Genomic DNA, 22,643 nt, shown 5'->3' with positions numbered 1-22,643 from the left:
TTTAATATTGAAGATGGAAGAAAAAAGCAACATTTTCAGGATATTGTGCTTTATTATTCAAAGAAAGGTGAAAGCACAACTGAAATGCACAAAAGGATTTGTACAGTGTACGGAGAAGGTGCTGTGACTGATCGAACGTGTCAAAAGTGGTTTGCAAAGTTTTGTGCTGGAGATTTCTCGCTGGACGATGCTCCATGGGCGGGTAGACCAGTTGAAGTTGATAGTGATCAAATCGAGATATTAATTGAGAACAATCAGCGTTATACCATGCGGGAGATAGCCAACATACTCAAAATATCCAAATCAAGCGTTGAAAATCATTTGCACCAGCTTGGTTATGTGAATTGCTTTGATGTTTGGGTTCCACGTAAGTTAAGTGCAAAAAACCTTCTTGACCATATTTCTACATGTGATTCTCTACTTAAATTTAATGAAAACATTCCGTTTTTAAAACATTGTGACGGGTGATGAAAAGTGGATACTGTTCAATAATGTGGAACAGAAGAGATTGTGGGGCAAGTGAAATGAACCACCACCAACCACACCAAAGGCCGGTCTTCATCCAAAGAAGGTGATGTGTATAGGGTGGGATTGGAAGGGAGTCCTCTATTATGAGCTCCTTCCGGAAAACCAAACGATTAATTCCAACAAGTACTGCTCCCAATTAGACCAGCTGAAAGCAGCACTTGACGAAAAGCATACAGAATTAGTCAACGGAAAACGCATAGTCTTCCATCAGGATACCGCAAGACCGCACGTTTCTTTGATGACCAGGCAAAAGCTGTTACAGCTTGGCTGGGAAGTTCTGATTCATCCACCGTATTCACCAGACATTGCACCTTCCGATTTCCATTTATTTCGGTCTTTACCAAATTCTCTTAATGAAAAAATTTCAATTCCCTGGAAGATTGTAAAAGGTACCTGGAACAGTTCTTTGGTCAAAAAGATAAAAAGTTTTGGGAAGATGGAATTACGAAGTTGCCTGAAAAATGGCAGAATGTAGTGGAGAAGGGTGAATCATTGTTCAATAAAGTTCTTGGTGAAAATGAAAAATGTGTCTTTTATTTTTACTTAAAAACTGAAGACACGGGGCTTTCTTGGTGGCGCAGTGGTTGAGAGTCCTCATGCCAATGCAGGGGACAGGGGTTCGGTCCCTGGTCCAGGAAGATTTCCACATGCCGTGGAGCAACTAAGCCTGTGCGCCACAACTACTGAGCCTGTGCTCTAGAGGCCGCGAGCCACAACTACTGAGCCCACGTGCCACAACTACTGAGGCCCACGCGCCTAGAGCCTGTGCTTCACAACAAGAGAGCCACCACAATGAGTAGCCCCCGCTCACCGCAACTAGAGAAACCCCGCGCGTAGCAACGAAGACCCAGCGCAGCGAAAAATAAATAAATTTTTAAAACCCCAAAAAACCGAAGGCACTTTTTGGCCAGCCCAATATATCAGTAGTCAGTGCTCTAAATGAACCAGTTAAAAGAAATTGTCAGAGATCCAAAAACAAGACTCAACTATATGTCGTTTACAGGAAACCTGCTTTAAACAGAAAGACACATATAGATAAAAGTAAATGGATGAAGAAAAAAATATCATGCTAACACTAATCAAAAGAAAGCAGGAGTATATACTGTTGGTGGCAATGTAAGTTGGTGCAGCCACTATGGAAAACAGTATGGAGGTTCCTCAAAAAACTAAAATTAGAATTACCATATGATCCAGCAATCCCACTCCTGGGCATATATCCAGACAAAACTATAATTAAAAAAGATACATGCACCCCTATGTTCATAGCAGCACTATTCACAGTAGCCAAGACACAGACACAACCTAAATGTCCATTGACAGAAGAATGGATAAAGAAGATGTGGTACATATATACAATGGAATGTTACTCGGCCATAAAAAAGAATGAAATAATGCCATTTGCAGCAACATGGCTAGAACTGGAGATTATCATACTAAGTGATGTAAGTGAGAAAGAGACAAATACTGTATGGTATCACTTATATGTGGAATCTAAAATGTGACATAAATGAACATATCTGTGAAACAGAAACCGACTCACAGACATGGAGAACAGACTTGTGGTTGCCAAGGGGGAAGGGAGAGTGGAGGAAGGATGGAGTGGGAGTTTGGGATTAACAGATGCAAACTATTATGTATAGAATGGATAAACAACAAGGTGCCACTTTATAGCACAGGGAACTATATTCAGTATCTGAGATAAACCATAATGGAAAAGAAATAAAAAGGAATGTGTGTGTGTGTGTGTGTCTCTGTGTAAGTAACTGAATCACTTTGCTGTACAGCGGAAATCAACACAACATTGTACATCAACTATACTTCAATTAAAAAAGAAGAAGGAAGCAGGAGTAGTGATGTAAATTTCAGACAGAGCATACCTCAGAGCAAGGAAAGTTATCAGGGATAAACAAGGGCATTATATAATAATAGAAGGGTCAGTTCTTCAGGAAGACATAATGATCCGTGTATATACCTAACAACAGAGTATCAAACTATGTGAAGGAAAAACTGATAGAACTGCAGGTGAAAATATATGAAACCACTGTTATAGTTGGAGACTCCAACACTCCTCTATCAAAAATGGACAGATCAAGTAGGTGAAAAATCCGTAAGGACATAATCAGTAGCTCCATCAAACAGCTGGATATAGTTGACATCTGTAGACTACTTCATCCAGCAACTCCAGAATATACATTCTTCTCAAGTTCACATGAAATATTTACCATGATAGAATACATCCTGGGTCAGAAAACACACTTTCTTCAACAAATTTAAAGGAAGAGAAATTATGCAATGTCTGCTCTTAGACCAAAATGGAATTAAACTAGAAATCAATAACAGAAAGTTAACTGGAAAACCCCCAAGTACGTGCAGATTAAAACAACAAACTTCTAAATAATTATGGGCCACAGACGAAATCTCAAGTGACATTTAAAATATTTTTTACTAAGTGAAAATGAAAGCACAACTTATCAAATTTGTAGGATACAATGAAAGCATTGCTTTAGCTGGAAATTTATATCATTGAATGTATATATTAGAAAAGAAGATTAATAATCTAAGTTTCACCTTAGGAAACTATATAGAAAAAGAAGAGCAAGTTAAATCCAACATAAGCAGAGGAAAAGAAACAGAGCAGAAATCAATTAAATTGATTTTTCTCTATTGATTTTCTTTTCAATGAAACCAAAAGCTGGTTCTTTGAGAAGATTGATAAAATTGATAAGCCTCTACGAGCTAAGAAAAAAGGAGAGGAGGCATAAATTACTAATACGAGAAATGAAAGAGGGGATATCACTATGGGTCCTATAGACTTTAAAAGTACAATAAAGGAATAGTGTGAATAACTCTATGCCCACAAATTTGACAACCTACATGAAATAGACCAGTTCCTTAAAAAATGTTTTTGGGCCAAGACTCACAAAAGAAATAGACAATCCAAATAAGCCTATATCTATTAAGAAATTGAATCAATAATTAATAACCTTCTGAAATAACACCAGGCCCAGATGGATTCACTGGTGAATTCTACCAAACACTTAAGGAAGAAATTATACCAATTCTCTACAATCTGTTTCAAAGGATAGAATCAGAGGGAATACTTCCTAACTCATTCTTTGAGGCCAGCATTACCCTAACAGGAAAACCAGACAAAGACATTACAAGAAAAGAAAACTACAGAGCAATATCTCTCTTGAACATAGATGCAAATATTTCTAACAAAGTATTAGCACATCGAATCCAACAATGTGTAAGAAGAATTCTATACACCATGGCCGGCTGGGATTTATGCCAGATATGCAAAGCTGCTTCAACCTTTGAAAATCAGTTCATGTAATCTATCATATCAACAAGCTAAAAAAGAAACCACAAGATCATATCAATAGATGCAGGAGAAGCATTTGGCAAAATCAAACACCCTTCATGATAAATTCTCTCCATAAACTAGGAATAAAGGGGGAACTACCTCAACTTGATAAAGAATATCTACAAAAAACCTACAGCTAACATTATATTTTAATGGTGAGAAACTCAAAGCTTTCCCACTAAGACTGGGTATAAGACAAGAGTGTTCTTTTTTACAACTGCTTCTCAGCATCATTCTGGAAGTTCTAGCTAATGCAAAAATACAGGGAAAGGAAATAAATGGTATACAGATTGAGAAGGAAGATGTCGTCATCATCTAGGTAGAAAATCTAAAAGAATTGACCAAAGAACCTCCTGGTGAGGATGTGGAGCAGTGGGAACTCTTATTCATTGTTGGTTGGAATGCAGCGTGGTACAGCCACTTCAGAAAACAGTTTGGCAGTTTCATAAAAAACTAAGCATGCTCTTAGCATATGATCCAGTCATCATATTTACCCAAATGAGTTGAAAACTTATGTCCACACAGATACCTGCACGTGGATGTTTATAGCTGCCTCATTCCTAAGTTCTAAAACTTGGAAGCAACCAAGAAGTCCCTCAGTAGGTGAATGGATAAATAAACTGTGGTGCATCCAGATAATCGAATATTATACAGCACTAAAAAGAAATGAGCTATCAAGCCATGAAAAGACATGGAGAGGGACTTCCCTGGTGGTCCAGTGGTTAAGACTCCGTGCTCCCAGTGCAGGGGGCCTGGGTTCGATCCCTGGTCAGAGAACTAGATCCTGCGTGCTGCAACTAAAGATCCCGTATGCTGCAACTAAAAAGAAGATCCCACGTGCCGCAACTAAAGATTCTACATGATGCAACTAAAGATCCCGCATGGTGCAGTGAAGATCTTGCGTGCCACAACTAAGACCTGGCACAGCCAAATGAATAAATAAATAAATAAATTCTGATCTAAAAAAAAAAAGACATGGAGAAACCTTAAATGCATACTACGTAGTGGAAGAAGCCAATCTGAAAAGGCTATATACTGTGTGATTCCAACTATATGACATTCTGGAAAAGTTAAAACTTTGGAGACAGTATAAATATGAGGGGTTGGGACTTCCCTGGTGGTCCAGTGGTTAAGACTCCACGCTTCCATTGCAGGGGGCGAGGGTTCGATCCCTGGTCAGGGAACTAAGATCCCACGTGCCGCAGCTAAATGAACGCATGAATGAATGAATATGCAAATAAATAAGCAAATAAATAAATAGGGGTTGGTGGGGGGTGGGAATGAATAGGCAGAGCACATAGGATTTTTTCGGCAGTGAAGATACTCTGATACCATAATGATGGATATATGTCATTAAACATTTGTCCAAACCCATAGAATTTACAACACCAAGAGTGAACCCTAAGGTTCTGGACTTTGAGTGATTATGATGCGTTGATGTAGGTTCATTAGTGTAACAAATGTATCACTCTGTTGGGGAGTGTTGGTAATGCTGGGGGCTGTGCATGTGTGGGGGTAGAAGGTATATGGGAAGTCTCTATACCCTCAGTTTTGCTGTGAACCTAAAGCTGCTCTTTTAAAATTTCATTAATTAACTAATTAATTAAAATAGATACACAGGAAAAGATGGCTTCTCTCCTGTTGCCAGAGGTTGTTCGGGGTGAACTAGCTTGAGATGAGCCTTTACGCTGGTTATAACATATAGTTGTAGTTGGAGGCACAGTGGAAAGGTAGCATTTCTGAGAGACATCTGGATGATGTCATTGAGCTGCTGGATCAACCAGCTTTGTCCCTACCCTTTATGAGAGTAGATCTTCTTTATTTTAAAGCCATTTTTAATTGGTGTTTTTCTGTACTTGAAAAATAACATAGGATACAGTTAAAGAACTAACTGTAAACATTGTTTGTCCTAAAAGATGGTGCTGCTTTTAACATCTCATTAATATCATATTGAACTAAGGGAATAAAATTTCTCCCTCTTCTCTACCTTCCTTTCCCCCTTCCCCAACTTCCCTACAGTATATTCATGACTGTGTCCTTTTACAAGGATGATTGAGAGGTCATGTAAAATCTTCTTGTCTACTGTCGTCCAGAGTGATTGTTACCGTCAAAAGCTAAACATGTCAAGTTCCTTTAGGTTTTGATTTGTGCTACTCTTTAATTTGTATCTGTCTTACAAGTTTTGCCTATGAGTTTGATAAATTCAAGCCAGCAAATATTTATTGAGCATTCATTTTATTGCTCTGAACTTTTTAAAGTTTGGATTCCATTTGTTGTACTGAAGATTAGGATTTGTAAAGCATCCCTTGCCATGTGTAAGGTGTATTATTTGAGATGAAATGTTTTTGTTTTGGCTTTTTAGTTTAACCAGCACAATTAGGTCATTATATTATTTTGAATATAGCTGACTATTGTTGTATACTAATTAGTGAATTGCTGGGTATACATTTTCTTAAGTGTTTTTAGAAGTTTTTAGAGTGTAGACATTTATACCTATGCACTGTCCCTGGTACTTAAATACAGTTCACCCTTGAACAATGTGGGGATAAGGGGCACCAACACCCCACCCAACCCATGCAGCTGAAAATCCATGTATAATTTTTGACTCACCTAAAACTTAATACTGATAGCCTGCTGTTGACCAGAACCCTTACTGATAATAAGAACAGTCGATTAACACAGATAATATATGTTATTTTTATTATATACTGTATTATAGTAAACTAGAAAAAAGGAATGTTATTAAGAAAATCATAGGGGGACTTCCCTGGTGGCACAGTGGTTAAGAATCTGCCTGCCAGTGCAGGGGCCATGGGTTCGATCCCTGGTCCAGGATGATCCCACATGCTGTAGAGCAACTAAGCCGGTGTGCCACAACTACTGAGCCTGTGTTCTAGAGCCCGCGAGCCACAACTACTGATCCTGCGTGCCACAACTACTGAAGTCCGCGGGCCTAGAGCCCGTGCTCTGCAACAAAAGAAGCCAGTGCAATGAGAAGCCCGCGCACTGCAACGAAGAGTAGCCCCCGCTCACTGCAACTAGAGAAAGCCTGTGCGCAGCAACGAAGACCCAACACAACCAAAAATAAATAAATAAATAAATTTATTTAAAAAAAGAAAAGAAAATCATAGGAAGAGAAAATACATTTACAGTACTTTACTGTATTTATCAGTATTGTAAGTTTACATCATCTGTTTATAAGATGAATCATCTCTCTTACTACCTACATCAGTATTGTCTTATAATGATACAAAACACTAGATGTTATATGTATTACTAATACTAGACATCAAAAAAGAAAAGATAATATGAAAAAGAAATTCATACTTATTTACAGGTATAACAATTCATGCATTGATACTGAAGCAGCAACAATATGGTTGCTTTATGGTAGCCTGGTGTAATCAGTTGTTTCCCGGTAGCTTAGCTTGTACACTAATGAATGAATCATTATAAAAACCATTTACCTGTGTTGATAGGCTGATAACGCAATTTCTCCAATTATAAGGCGGGGTGGGAGGGGAGAGGGAGGGGATACTGTATGGTAATTTAATTCTTTGAAAGCAAAGTTATAAAACAATAAAAAACTAACATCATTTATATTAAATATCACTCACCTTATGTGCCTGAGTAAGGATAGACTAGTATGTACATATATTTTATGCATTCATGACATACCTAACTTTTTCTTAGTTTTTTCAGTATATGTAGACTACATGGTTCATCTGCTAGTTTTTCAAATTGTCACAGTTTTCCAAAATTTTTCCCAATATATTTATTGAAAAAAATCGGCATATACATGGACCCACGCAGTTCAAACCCATGTTGTTCAAGGCTCAACTGTATATACAATCCTGGATCTCTGGCTAGTGCAGCTTTTCTAAAGCAGTGGAAGGAGAGTGAGCATGCTTATTACCCAATTATTCCTCAGCCATTCCTCTTGCTTCCTGTGTGAATACAGAAAGGGAATATAGAGGGGCATCGTTTATAGGCTAATGATAGTTCTGTTCTGTGCGTGGAAGGAATAAGCTAGAATTGAGTATCCTTAAGTGTGGGGAAGCTCAGCCTCTAGCCCAAATAGCTAAGCAGTGTACTTGCTGCAGTTTTGCTTTTTTTCAAGATTCCCAGGAGAAGCCACAACTGGCCAAGCTTTGATAAATACTTTTAATTGGTCAGTTGTCAGTATAGCGTTTTGGTGAAGAACCTGAGTTTGAAAGCAATTTCCTCATCTATTAAGAATAATGCATGCTCAACCGTACAGTAATTTTGCAAAGTAAAACAGATGTGTCAAGTGCTTTATGCAGTGCCTACCGCAAAATAAAGATCTGTGGGTTGCACTCCTTTTCTGAGAAACTCCTCATTCCACATGGTTACTGTAGGAACTGCTGTGTTAATAAAACCTGACTTCTTCAGCTGTTCTCACTTGATTTGTACACAGGTGAGCAACTAAGCAAAGTTGAGTCGATCAGAATACTGTTCTGAGGTTTAAAATTAAAAGACTTCTCTTTGGTCTGCTGAAGTTTTAAAAGTAAATCCCGGGATCTCTAATGCTTTGTTTCCTAATGTGAGGAAAAGTGTTGCTGGCAAAGGCAAAGAAAAGCAGCTGATGCTGAAGAAACTGAGAAGTAGACAGAATCCTGAATGTTTCACGTGCTCTTGTGGCCTTGCCACATGCCTTCCTGACCTAAGTTGTAGTTGTTGGTGCTCAATTCCATGAGGTATTCTGGTGTCCTTCTGGTAAGTCCATTTTACCTAAATTGGTTCAATTTAGATTTCTTTTGCTTGCACCCAGTAATGCCATCTAAGGTATGTGTTCAATAAGTAGTAACTCTTAAGGACAGTGAGAGAAACAGAGACTGTTTACTAGTCAAAATACTTTAAAATTATTTATTTATTTATTATTTTATTTATTTTATTTTTGGCTGTGTGGGGTCTTAGTTGCGGCATGCGGGATCCTTCACTGGGCACAGACTCTTTGTTGAGGCACAGGCTTCTCTCTAGTTGTGGCATGTGGGTTTTCCCTTGTGTAGTTGTGGTGCATGGGCTCTAGTTTGTGGCACGCCAGCTCTCTGGTTGAGGCACACAAGCTCAGTAGTTGTGGAGCGCGGGCTTTAGTTGCCCCGTGGCATGTGGGATCTTAGTTCCCCGACCAGGGATTGAACCCACGTCCCCTGCATTGGAAGGTGGATTCTTTACCACTGGACCATCAGGGAAGTCCCCGAAATACTTTTTACTTAAAGTTACATTCCTCTGCTAAATGCAGATGATTTTTCATGTTATAATCTGGAACTTTAAGGTTCCACAGAGGTTCTCAAAGTATTCCTTGGGAAAGAATCATAGCAAACATTTTACAGCTGGTTTTTAATTCATTTATGTATAGTTGTCTGTACCCAGAGATTTGGGTAGTTGTCTGTCAGAGGCTATTCTAGAATGTACTGTGTTCTTGGACCCCAAAATCAATATAGGAGTCTTCTACAAGCTATACAGTACATTAGAATATTATTGATTCATGGAGGGTTTTCTTCATTAACATTTAAATTTGTTTAAACCTCTGTAGTGCCTGTGTGGTATGTAACTTTAAGCCAGGTGCTATGTGGGTATAAAATTGACACTTTGCTTCCTCCAGATACTTATTACCTAATTATGAAACCATGACATAAGCCCAAAGTTGAGCAATAACAAGAATGCCACCTGTATGGTACAAATGATAATGTTGTAATAGAAGCACAGGATAGAGAGACCCCAGTGTACTGACATGCTCCCGAAGACTTTGTGACAGAGATGAAATTTGAGCTGGACCATGAAGAGTAGAAGGGATTTGGGAAGGGGAAAGGCATTCTGGGTAAAGGGAAGAAAGGTGAAAGATGAAAATGTGCTATTATTCATTCTATTAGTAGAGATTAACTGGTTTCAGCTATAGGTTAGTACTTTTGAACATCAGGTTAACGAGGGAGAGTGGAGTTGATTGGTGATGATGTCAGCCACTAAAAGTGATTGAGCTTTTGATTTAACGAATGTGAAATTGCCTTCAAGTTTGATCTGCTAGCACATAAACCAGTTGGATCTCTGTGATTTGAGGATGAGAGGATAAGTTTGGAGGATAGTAGTGAATTTTTTTTTTTTTTTATTTGGATGCACCGGGTCTTAGTTGCAGCACATAGGATCTTCATTGTGGCGTGGGGGATCTTTAGTTGCGGCACGTGGGATCTAGTTCCCTGACCAGGGATCGAACCCGGGCCCCCTGCATTGGGAGCTCAGAGTCTTAGCCACTGAACCACCAGGGAAGTCCCAATAGTAGTGAATTTAAAAATAAAAACTAAAAGCACAATCTAAGGATTTTTCCAGATAGCTGTAAGTGTACAGAGTGTCACTTCCATGCCAAAGTAAGCTAGGGTTCTCTTATTTGAAGCATCTCAGACATCCACCAGCACCCTACAGAACTATATCCCCAAGGCCAAGGTTCACCGTGGGGCTTCTCTGAGTGCAGGGTGTTGAGGACAACCAGCCATCATAACTTACTTTATGAAGGGGTCAAGACAAGAGTGGATCTGATAAATCCTAGCTAAGTTCAGCTGAGTTCTATGGACCAGAAGCTGAGCATTGAAAGATGATACCCAGATACTCAACAGGGAAGTTTCAGTCTGATAGCAGTAGAAATAAAAGAAAAAGTAAAAATGATGGGACAGAAAAGAGAGTGACCATTATGGGAAAGTAAATGGGAAAAATAGAGAAAAGAAAAAAACCTACTTAGAAAATTATGATAAGAAATTGATAAGAATAAGTGAAGTCAGGCCACAGAATGTTTTGAGGGAGAGTGATTAGTTTTAAGCAGACAGCAGTTAAATAAATAGTGGAGCCTTGTAAATAGTCTGTATAATAAGTTAACATCACACACCTGGAGCTCAACTGCCTGTGCTTCCATCCTGATTCTGCCAATTCCACATGATCTTGAGTAAATTCCTTAAACTTTTCTGTGACTTGATTTCCTTATATGTATTCACTTCCTTAACCTTGTGAGGTAAAGTGCTTGGAGTAGTCGTAGCATAAAGCAAGCTCTGTGATGTTGGTGTTACTATTCTTCCTGGTTACAGCTAATATATACGAATGCTTCAGTACTTGGAGTAGGGCAGAATTGCGGAATTGAGTCATTGTTGTGAAGGCTGTAGTTGAATCCATATACATAGATGAATTCTTAGACTCTCTAAGCATTTCTTCTTGTACAGGTGTTCTGTCTCTCTTTCAGTTTATCATTTCTAACTTTTCACTTCTCTGTTTTCCTACCTTATAGGCTTCCTCTTATTCCAACCTGATCCTAAAATCTGCTTTAAGTTAAAGCTTCCACAGAAAATGTTGAGAATGTGTAAGTGCAGTTTGAGTTCCCAGGTTTGACGTAAGGCACTTCCTGTTAGATCTAATAACGCTTTTCCTGGGCTGTGCTTGGGATATACCATAGATTCCCTTCTTTCTCACAGACTCATTCCCTAGGTTGTCTAACCTTGCTTGCCTGTGTTTTGCTGACTGTTTCTGGAGTTCGCCGTAGTACAACATAAAAACTAAAGTATAATTCAGGATGTTTCTGAACACTTTTTAAAAACTTTATTTTGAAGAAATTATAGATACTCCAGAATTATAGAAATGGTACAGAGAGGGTCTTGTGTTTCTATCAACCAGATTCCTCCTATGATGACATCTTACAGTGCATTATCAAAAACAGGAAGTTGATACTGGCATAGAACAACTAATTAGACCACATTCCTTTCTTGGGTTTCACCAGTTTTTGCATGCACTCATATGGGGGAGGAGGAGAGGAGTGATGGTAACATCTTTGTGTGTAATTCTTTGACATTTTGTCATATGTGTAGATTTGTATAACCGCCAACATGTTCAAGATGCAGAGCTATTGCATCACCACAAACGAACTCCCTCATGTTCCAATCACTTGTGTGTAATGCACCAGTCTACCATTAGCCTGTGGCCCATCCCCAAAGTGGTTAGCAATCACTGGTCTCCTTTAATATGTGTCCTTTTCCCATCTTTCAGGATAATCACTTATAAGCACTAAAGCTGTTTTTCAGTTTGCTTTTATTTGGGGAGGGTGAATAATTTTTTGTAGTCCTAATCATATGCACAAAATATCTTTTCAGAGCACCACATAAGAACTGTAAGAAAAATATTTATTTCAGTGGATATAATCAAAAGCTGTGTGATCAAATGAGTTAAATTTTTTGTTTGAGTCTGTTGTGTGTATTTCATAATTCTAGTTGGGATTGTTTTAGAATACAACATGGAGGTATGGTTTCTTTAAAAACCGACTTAATATCTAAGAAACATTTTCTTTTTTTAATGGGCACCTGGACTTGTGAAATGCCTGGTATGGGAAATTACTGAAATGCTTTTCAGCTGATTGAAATGTTATTTTTAATTTTTTTATTTTACTTTTTGAAACATGTACATGGTAATAACTCCATACGGTACCAAAGGCCACAAATGGTGAAGAATAACTCTCTCACACTTCAGACTCTAGTGTCAGCGTTCTTTACCCAGAGGCAATCACTGTATCTTGAGTATACAAGATATCCTTGAGTATCCTTCCGAAGATGTTTTATGCATATTCAATCCTAGGAGTGTGTAGAACCTTTAGCATATAATTGTTTCGAGCCTGCGTTTTTCATTTAACAGTGTGCTTTAGAGATGTTCCATTGATAAGGAACATGGGGGTCTGCTTGTTATTTTAAATTGAAAGCATAGTGTGATATTGGGTTGGCCAAAAGGTTCATTTGGTTTTTTCCGTAAGATGGCTCTAGTAGCACTTAGTTGCCTTTAACTTCATTCAAAACAGTTTCGTTAGATTGTATGTGACAGCTGTCATATCAGCGTTCATTCAAAAAAAGGCTTAGCAAAATTGATGAATTTTTGTGTAGCCATTTTAATATTGAAGATGGAAGAAAGAAAGCAACATTTTCAGCATATTACACTTTATTATTTCAAGAAATGTAAAACCGCAACTGAAATGCATGAAGAGATTTGTGCAGGGTATGGAGAAGGTGCTGTGACTGATAGAATGTGTCAAAAGTGGTTTGCAAAGTTTCGTGCTGGAGATTTCTCGCTGCATGATGCTCCATGGTCGGGTAGACTAGTTGAAGTTGATAGCGATCAAATCGAAACAATAATTGAGAACAATCAACATTATACCAAGTGGGAGATAGCCAACATACTCAGAATATCCAAACCAAGCGTTGAAATCATCATTTGCACCAGCTTGGTTGTGTGAATCGCTTTGATGCTTGGGTTCCACTTAAGTTAGGTGAAAAAAACCTTCTTGACCATATTTCCGTATGCGATTCTCTACTGAAACGTAATGAAAACATTCCATTTTTAAAACAAACTGTGATGGGCGATGAAAAGCGGGTACCGTACAACAATGTGGAACGGAAGAGATTGTGGGGCAAGTGAAATGAACCACCACCAACCACACCAAAGGCCGGTCTTCATCCAAAGAAGGTGATGTGTATAGGGTGGGATTGGAAAGGAGTCCTCTATTATGAGCTCCTTCCGGAAAACCAAACGATTAATTCCAACAAGCACTGCTCCCAATTAGACCAGCTGAAAGCAGCACTTGACAAAAAGCGTCCAGAATTAGTCAACAGAAAACGCATAATCTTCCATCAGGATACCGCAAGACCGCACGTTTCTTTGATGACCAGGCAAAAACTGTTACAGCTTGGCTGGGAAGTTCTGATTCATCCACCGTATTCACCAGACATTGCACCTTCCGATTTCCATTTATTTCGGTGTTTACCAAATTCTCTTAATGGAAAAAATTTCAATTCCCTGGAAGACTGTAAAAGGCACCTGGAACAGTTCTTTGGTCAAAAATATAAAAAGTTTTGGGAAGATGGAATTACAAAGTTGCCTGAAAAATGGCAGAAGGTAGTTGAAGAGAAGGGTGAATCATTGTTCAATAAAGTTCTTGGTGAAAATGAAAAAGTGTCTTTTATTTTTACTTAAAAAACCACTTAAAAAAGGCACTTTTTGGCCCACCCATTATTATGATTTATAATAGGAAGTATATATATATATTTGGTCTTTGTTTCTAGCATAGAAAAACCCTTGACATTTCCTGTGAGGAGAGCAAAGGTGCCTTTTTTTATGGTGATGAGATGACTTTCGGAAAGCCCCTAAGGGCGGGAGCCCTTGCCTTTGGAGTCAACCACGTGATTAGAGGGTTAGAACTTTTAGTCCCACCCCCTGATCTCTGCGGAGAGAAGAAGGGCTAGAGATTGAGTTTAGTTGCCAGAGGTCAGTGATTTAATCAAACATACCTGTGTAGTGGGACCTCATAAAAACCCAAAAGGAGGGGGTTCAGGGAGCTTCCGGGTTGGTGACCCAGAAATGCTTACACGTTCCACCGTGTCAGGTCCCACACTCTGTGAGGATGGAAGCTCCTTTGTTTGGGATCCCGCCCTGTGTTTCTCTTCATCTGACTGTTGATTCATATCCTCCAATATCCTCTGTAATAAACTGGTAATCTAGTGAGTAAACTGCTTTCCTGGGTCCTGTGAGCCACTCTAGCAAATTAATCAAACCCAAGGAGGCGGTCCGGGGAACCTGGATTTGTAGCCAGTCAGTCAGAGGACCAGTAACAACCTGGACTTGCTGTTTACCTCTGAGGTGGGGTGGGGCCCCCGTCTTGTAGGACTGAACCCTTAACTTGTGACACCTGATGCTGTCCCCTGGTAGGTGGTGTCAGATTTGTGTTGAGTTGTAGGACGACCAGCTGGTGTTGGAGCATTGCTTGGATGTGTGGGGAAACCCGCCCCACCCCCCCAACTTTGGAATTGGATTCAGAGCCCTTACATCATATTTCACTATGTGGGTGTGCAACTCAAAGACCTCTCATCTGAAAAATGTTCATAACTGGTAGTGATAAGCTGATCGAAGTCTGACAGAAGGAAGCATTTTAAATGATCTTTAAGCATTTTGCTGCAACAATGTGTATTTTCCAGACATTAAAAGAAATACTGGGCCAAGGCTTTTTGGAGTCCACTGACAGTTCAATGTTACCTTCCTTGCATAGACCATACCCACAGTGCGTTATCTGTAATTCCCATTTTGGGTTTCTTTAAGTGATGTGAGAATTTAGATACTTAAGAATCAAACTGAGGGCAAAAACTTCTCAATATCTTAACTGTTTGCCTTAGTGTTTCAGTTGTCTTGGCCACACCCAATTCAACAGTACTTTTTTTCGTAGCTTGCCTTTATTGAGTCTTTATATAGTGTTCAACCTAGTGATCATAGAAACAATTTTCTTTTTTCATTCCTATTTCATCAGTTTAAATAATATTTTTAAAAGTTACATAAATGATTGCAGGTGCAGTTGGCACAAGCAGTTGTGGTAACAAACGCGTCTTACCCTTGGTAAACATACCCAGTGGTAGGAGCGAGCATGCAGGGTCTTGGTTGTGGTGGTCTATTAGTCAAAACACATGGTGTGCCAAAGTCACCATTAGTTTTACTCAGGAAACAGAAAATATTGATTAATCATGTGATTCAGTTAAATGAAGGTTGGTTAAGAGCTGCTTGTGTTTCATAATTTTAAATAACCACTTCCTTATTGATGGACATTGAAATTGTTTTCGGCATTTTGCTTCCTATATGATCAATAAATATACCTAAGTTTTGCTTGCACACACATAGCAATACCTTTATCTTAAAAAAGAAAATTCCTTTAAGTGGAATTCAATGTGTATAAGGGAATAGTCATTTTTTCATTCTAATAAATTTTGTTAAAGGGAATCTTAAATGTTTTATTGCATGATTTTCAATATTTAATTGTAGTAAAGTAAAATATGATAGGTAAAATTTTTTCTTTTAAAATTAACCAATTTATTCCTTAGTTTTTCCTCTCTCCAAATCAAATTAAAGAAAAAAGAAAGTTCATGAGTCATAAAATAATACATAAATAGGATTTAAGGCATTGAGTCGTAGAATTCCAGACATCTCTCACACATAAATGACTCACTTTCTGTGTGTGCTGTGTATGTGGTTTATACTGTGGACTAGATGTGTTCCTCAATTTGAGTGGGTCTGTTCATATTTAAACACTAGGGAAGTTTGATGTGTTAGTGATTAACACTGAAAAGCCTTAAGCCAAAGATCTTTTTATTAAATTGACTAAGTTAGGACTCAGCTTTGAATAAAGCCTGATATTTTAGTGGTTCTGTGTTAGCTGTTTCAATGACAGTTTGTTCAGTAATTTCTATGCAAACCATTTGTTTGATGTGGTATGTATTGGAATAAAAAACGTGGTCTTGTGGAAATTAATTGGGGTTAGAGAGACAGGAACTCTTAGCTTATTAAAAATATTAATAACCACTATACCAACTATTTTAAGAACAAAACCAGTATCACAAATATATTAAAATTATATGAAGAAACGTATGTAGAGCCAGTTATAATTGTGTTACACACATCTTTCTAATTCCTTTATATACTACAGCTAAACCTTTTTAGAATTGCCTGTGAATATTTTTAACCCCTCTTTTGACTAGCAGTTTTTTTCCTAATTTATTCTCATTGGCCTAACTATCTTTTCTTAGCATAATTGGGGTTTTGGTTGCCAAACTGGAAAATTATTATGATGTGAAATTTTTCATTTTTTTAAATCTTGAAAGTTATAATGTTATCTTAATACAAGAGACCCCAAAATACAATACCTATTTAAATAAGAATTTTATTTCTCTTAATAGTCTAGAAGTTAGTGGTCCAGCTCTGTGTTGGTGGGGCAACTGTGTGCTCTACAAGATGATTCAGTATGTTTTGCTTAACAGACTTGTAGGATATTGGCCTGCCTCTGCATGGTCAAAGCCGGTACAGTTGCACATGTGCCTTCTAGCCTGAGGGAAGTGGGAAAGTTTTAGTCTAGCTCTGGATTGGTGTCTTTTAGGTTGAAGATGACCTGAAAGTTGTGCCTTTACTTCCACTCACGTACCATTGGTCCACACTAAGTAACAAAATTTCAAGGCATGCTAGGAGTCTATTCTCTTGCTGGTGGGTAAATAACCAGGTAAAACTTTATTCCTATGGACAAAGGGGAAACGGATAATGGAAAACAACTAATAATCTGGCTCAAAAGCCAGTATCTAAAAAATTGGATGTAAATTTCAAACTAAATATTTCTAAATGAATAGCTTTCTCAGATACAGCCAAGTCAGCAACACTCTGTTGTAACTTTAGATGAAGTGTAATGTGAATTGAATCCCTGAATGTGACATTACTCTAAGATCTTGCTTCTCAAACTGGAGGACATTGTTGTTTGAGGGGGGAAGTACACACAGCCATGCACTTAGATGTAGCGTCTCTTCCTGGAGGAAGATTTAGAAGACTATGCATAGGATAGGAATATATTTTAGAGCTAAAAATGAAATTGGCAGGAACTTTAAGAAAAAGCTTAGGATTATTTTAAGGGATAATTTCAGATCCCCAGAGATATTTTCTATTTTTGCCACTATAGTCCTGTGGAAACATTTTGATAAGCAAACTTTTTTGTTTGTTAGGGTTTGTTTTACTTAGTTAGATCAACAATTCTAAACTATGTAAAATTGTGGAAATATATTGGGGGGGTGGGAGAGTAGTATGAAGTAAAGGAAATTTTCTTGTGTATACAAGCAGCATAGGCATCTTTATTCAAAGAAAGTCTTAAGTTATTTCTTTGTCATCTTAGGTTTTTCTTTTATTCTTTGCTGCATTTTATACCATTCTTTTAAGGCCAAAATATATTTTTTAGGCTTTTCTTCTCCTTGCAAAGGAATACTCTGATAATGGGACTTGCAGACTACACTAGAGTTGTGGAAGTAGTGAGCTGTAGTTAATAATGGCTTTTCTTCATTTAAAGTATATTAAAATTAACTTTATATTAAAATTTATGTTCCATCTTTCCTTCTTATCACAGGACAATGAAAAGAGAACTCCACTGCATGCTGCTGCCTATCTTGGAGATGCAGAAATCATTGAATTGCTTATTTTATCTGGTATGGTAAGCTCTGTGTAAGAGCACATCATGCACATTTTGGTCATATTTAATATTTATTAAACCTCATTGACTATTTCTTCATATTTGTTAAACAACCTGAAACTTATTTGTTCATTCTAGAAGTAATGATCTCATATCATGTCCCAGGTACTGTTTTGGTGCTTAGAGTACATTGGAAAACAAGTCACTGCCTTGTGGAGCATATACTCTAAAGAAAAACAGGCTACAAATACAAGTAAATTTTACAGTATGTTAGAAGGAGATAAGTGCTATGGAAAAATGAAAAAGTAGATCAGAATACAATCAGCCCTCTGTTTTCATGGGTTTTGAATCCATGGATTCAAACAGCCACAGATCAAAAATATTTGGAAAAAATTCCAGAATGGTCCAGAAGGCAGAATTTGAATTTACCATGCACTGGCAACTATTTACATAGCATTACATTGTATTTACAGCTATTTATATAGCATTTACATTGTATTAGGTATTATAAGTAATCTAGAGATAATTTAAAGTATACAGAAGAATATGCATAGGTTATATGCAAATACTATGCCATTTTATATAAGAGCTTTGAGCATCTGTAGATTTTGATATCCACAGTGGGTCCTGGAACCAATCCCCTGCGAATGCTGAGGGACCTCTGTAATGGAGTGGGATGAGCATTATATAAGTTGGGTATTATATGGAGTAGTCATATAAGGCCTCATTGACCACAGAGTTGCTGGGAGATGATAATAGTTCTCCAACGAGGAGGTGATAGTAGCTTGGAGCTAGTACAGCATTGGAGGGGATTAGAAAAGATGTGATTGTAGATATATTTTGAAAATGATACCAGCAAGATTTATGTCTTTAAATAGCTTGTGTCTAATTCTTTTTGAGGACCTGTAAAATATATTTTAGGAAATTGTACTTTATTTTTAAATTTCTTCTAACCTGTTCAAGACCTTACAATATGAAGTAATGGTAAATCTGTGTCCTATAGAATAGCACCTATGGTGGTCAGACTTCTTGCAGTCCTAAAACAGGCAATCAAAGAGAGCTTAGAAATATTTTTGTTGTATCCAGATTATCGTAAGTGATATTTATTGAAAAAGGATGCCTATGTTTGAATTGTGCTTGTGTTGCCAGATTGCACAGATATATGCATAATGCAATTGGAGAGATAGTATCATTCCTTTGATATTTGGGAGAAGGAGCACTGAGAGAAATTTTGAGTGAAAATCCTCTTAAATAGTAGCCTGAATAGAATTTTCCCATTATAAATTAATAAAGTTTTTTAAATGTGGTTTTTATAACAAATTGCATGATCTTATAGAATTACAGTCACTTATGGACCAAGCTAATATTCTTATATTAGTTTCTTTATGAATAACTTTATCACTGACGTACTTCCTTGAAGATGTCTGTTCCTCTGTGGATGCTAGCTCACTAGTTTTCAGCTGAAATTTACTAGAGGTAAGAACTGAGGAGGTTCAAGAGAAAAATAATGCTTCCTCTTAATTGAGGCATATTCTGCTTTAATAATATGTCCAGGACCAGATGGCTTCACAGGTGAATTCTACCAAACACTTAAAGAAGAGTTAATACCTATCTTTCTCAAACTGTTCCAAAATTTGAAGAGGAAGGAATGCTTCCAACCTCATTTGAGGTCAGCATTACCCTGATACGAAAATCAGAAAAAGACACTACAAAAAAAGGAAGTTACACCCCAATTTCCCAGATGAACATAGATGCAAGAATCTTTAATAAAATATTAGTAAACCAAATTCAACAATACATTAAAAGGATCATACACCATGATCAAGCGGAATTTATTACAGGGATGCAAGGATGGTTCAGCTTCCACAAATCAATCAATGTGATACACACCTTAACAAAATGAGGCTAAAAATCATATAATCATCTCAATAGATGCAGAAAGAGCATTTGACAAAATTCAACACCTACTCGTGGTAAAAACTCTCAACAAAGTAAGTATAGAGGGACTATACCTCAACATAATAAAGTCCATATATGGCAAGCCCACAGCGAACATACTTAAAGCTGAAAAGCTGAAACCTTTTCCTCTAAAATCAGGGGCATGGTGAGAATACCCAGTCTCATCACTTTTTCAACAGTGTCCTAGAAGTCCTAGCCATAGCAGTTAGGCAAGAAAAAGAAATTAAAAGTGTTCAAATTGGAAAGGAAGAAGTAAACTGTCTCTTTTTGCAGGTGACATATTACATATAGAAAACTATAAAGACTCCATCAAAAAACTATTAGAAATAATAAACAAATTTAGTGAAGTTGCAGGATCTAAAATCAATATACAAAAATCTGTGTGCTTGTATATACTAATAACTATCAGAAAGAGAAATTAATAAAATAGTTCCATTTATGATTGCATCAAAAGAGTAAAATACCTAGGAATAAATTTAACCAAGGAAGTGAAAGAGCTGTACACTGAAAACTATAAGACATTGATGAAAGAAATTGAGGAAGGCACAAAGGAATGGAAAGATATTCCGTGCTCGTGGATTGGAAGAATTAATATTGTTAAAATGTCCATACTACCCAAAGCAATCTACAGGTTCAGTGCAATCCCTATCAAAATTCCAGTGGCATTTTTCACAGACGTAGAATATAACAATCCTAAAATATATATGGAACCACAAAGACCCAAGTAGTCAAAGCAGTCTTGAGAAAGAACAATAAAACTGGAGCTTCCGGGGGCTTCCCTGGTGGCGCAGTGGTTGGGAGTCTGCCTGCCAATGCAGGGGACACGGGTTCGAGCCCTGGCCTGGGAAGATCCCACATGCTGCGGAGCAACTAGGCCCGTGAGCCACAACTACTGAGCCTGCGCATCTGGAGCCTGTGCTCTGCAACAGGAGAGGCCGCGATAGTGAGAGGCCCGCGCATCGCGATGAAGAGTGGCCCCCACTTGCCGCAACTGGAGAAAGCCCTCGCACAGAAACGAAGACCCAACACAGCCAAAAAAATTAAAAAAATAAAAAAAAAATAAAATTAAAAAAATTAAAAAAATAAAAAACTGGAGCTTCCTGATTTTTAAACTATATTACAGAGCTGTAATAATCAAAACAGTATATAGTATTGGCATAAAAACAGACACAGAGATCAGTGGAACAAAAGAGAGCCCCAAAATAAACTTGTGCATATTGTGATCGATTAAGGCAAAGGAGCTAAGAATAGACAATGGGGAAAGGACCATCTCTTCAATAAATGGTGGTGGGGAAACTGGGCAACTATCTTATACCATACACAAAAATCAACTCAAAATGGGTTAAAGACTTGAACATAAGACCCCAAATCATAAAACTCATAGAAGAAAACATACAGGGTAAGCTTGGAATCAGTCTTGGTGATGATATTTTAGATTTGACACTAAAAACAAAGGAAACAAAATCAGATATAACAAGTGGGACTACATCAAACTACAAAGCTTCTTTCTGCATAGCAAAGGAAACCAACAAAATGAAAAGGCAACCTACAGAATAGGAGAAAGTAATGTGCAAATTATATATCTAATAAGGGATCGATATCCAAAATATATAAAGAACTCATACAACTCAGTAGCAAAAAACAGACAAACCAATCTGGTTAAAAGTCAGCCAGAGGGACTGAATACACATTTTTCCAAAGAAGACAGAGATATGGCCAAAGGTACATGAAAAAGTGCTCAACATCACTAATCATCAGGGAAGTGCAAAGCAAAACCACAATGAGATACCACCTCATACTTGTTAGAATGGCTATCATTAAAAAAAAAACAAGCATTAACAAGTATTAGCAGGGATGTGGAGAAAAGGAAAACCCCTGTTGGTGGGAATATAAATTGGTATAGCCACCGTGGAAAACAGTAAGGAGGTTCCTCAAAAAATTAAAAATAGAACTGCAATATGATCCAGCAAACCCACTTCTGTGTGTATATCCAAAGGAAACAAAATTACCATCTCAAAGAGATACAGGCATGTTCATCGCAACATTATTCACAATAGCCAAGACATGGAAACAACCTAAATGTCTGTCAATGGATGAATAAAGGTGATGTGGTAAATGCATACATTGAAATATTATTTGGCTGTAAAAAAAGAAGCAAATCCTGCCATTTGCAGCAATATGGATGGACCTTTAGGGCATTATGCTAAATGAAATAAGTCAGAGAAAGACAAATAATTCATGATTTCACTTAAATGTGGAATCTACAAAAACCAAATTGATAGAAACAGAGAATAGATTGGTTGTTGCCAGAGTTAGACAAGTGGGGGGTGGAGGAAATGAGTAAAGGTGGTCAAATGGTACAAACTTCTAGTTATAAGATAGTTCTGGGGATGCAAGCTTAAAAGTTCTCATCACAAGAAAAAATTTTAACTATGTGAGGTGATGGATGTTAACTTATTGTAGTAATCATTTCTATATTATATGTCAGATCATTTTGTTCTACATCTTAAACTAATATAATGTTATATGTCAATTATATAATAAAACTGGGGGAAAAATAATTATCACCCAGAACAGTAGTCTTCAGACAGTATATGTACACTCTTGAGGTTCTGTAGTGGTGCTTCACAGGTTCTGCTTAAATTTGATTTGAATGCCATGGTTGTTGAGGCCCAAGTTATACACTAATTTACATACCCCGATTTCAAAATAGCCTTATAATTGTATTGAATGGATTTTTAGTAAGTGATAAATTAGAATTGAAACTAGGTGTTT

At 37.5% G+C, this 22,643-nt stretch overlaps 1 protein-coding gene across 4 annotated transcripts in view; it reads left to right on the top strand.

The window, feature by feature from the left end:
• The window catches only part of ANKRD28 (ankyrin repeat domain 28), a 175,858-nt gene that overhangs the window by 85,330 nt on the left and 67,885 nt on the right, over window positions 1–22,643 (top strand). For all 4 annotated transcript variants that reach the window (XM_059920372.1, XM_059920371.1, XM_059920373.1 and 1 more), the window contains one exon: window positions 17,847–17,925. In XM_059920372.1, the coding sequence (XP_059776355.1) occupies window positions 17,847–17,925 (79 nt within the window). The remainder of the gene's footprint in view (window positions 1–17,846; window positions 17,926–22,643) is intronic.

The sequence above is a fragment of the Balaenoptera ricei genome, chromosome 4, assembly GCF_028023285.1.
Source record: "Balaenoptera ricei isolate mBalRic1 chromosome 4, mBalRic1.hap2, whole genome shotgun sequence".
Classification (NCBI taxonomy): domain Eukaryota; kingdom Metazoa; phylum Chordata; class Mammalia; order Artiodactyla; family Balaenopteridae; genus Balaenoptera; species Balaenoptera ricei.
Note: the sequence above shows the minus strand (reverse complement) of the source record. Positions and strands in the feature narration are given on the sequence as shown.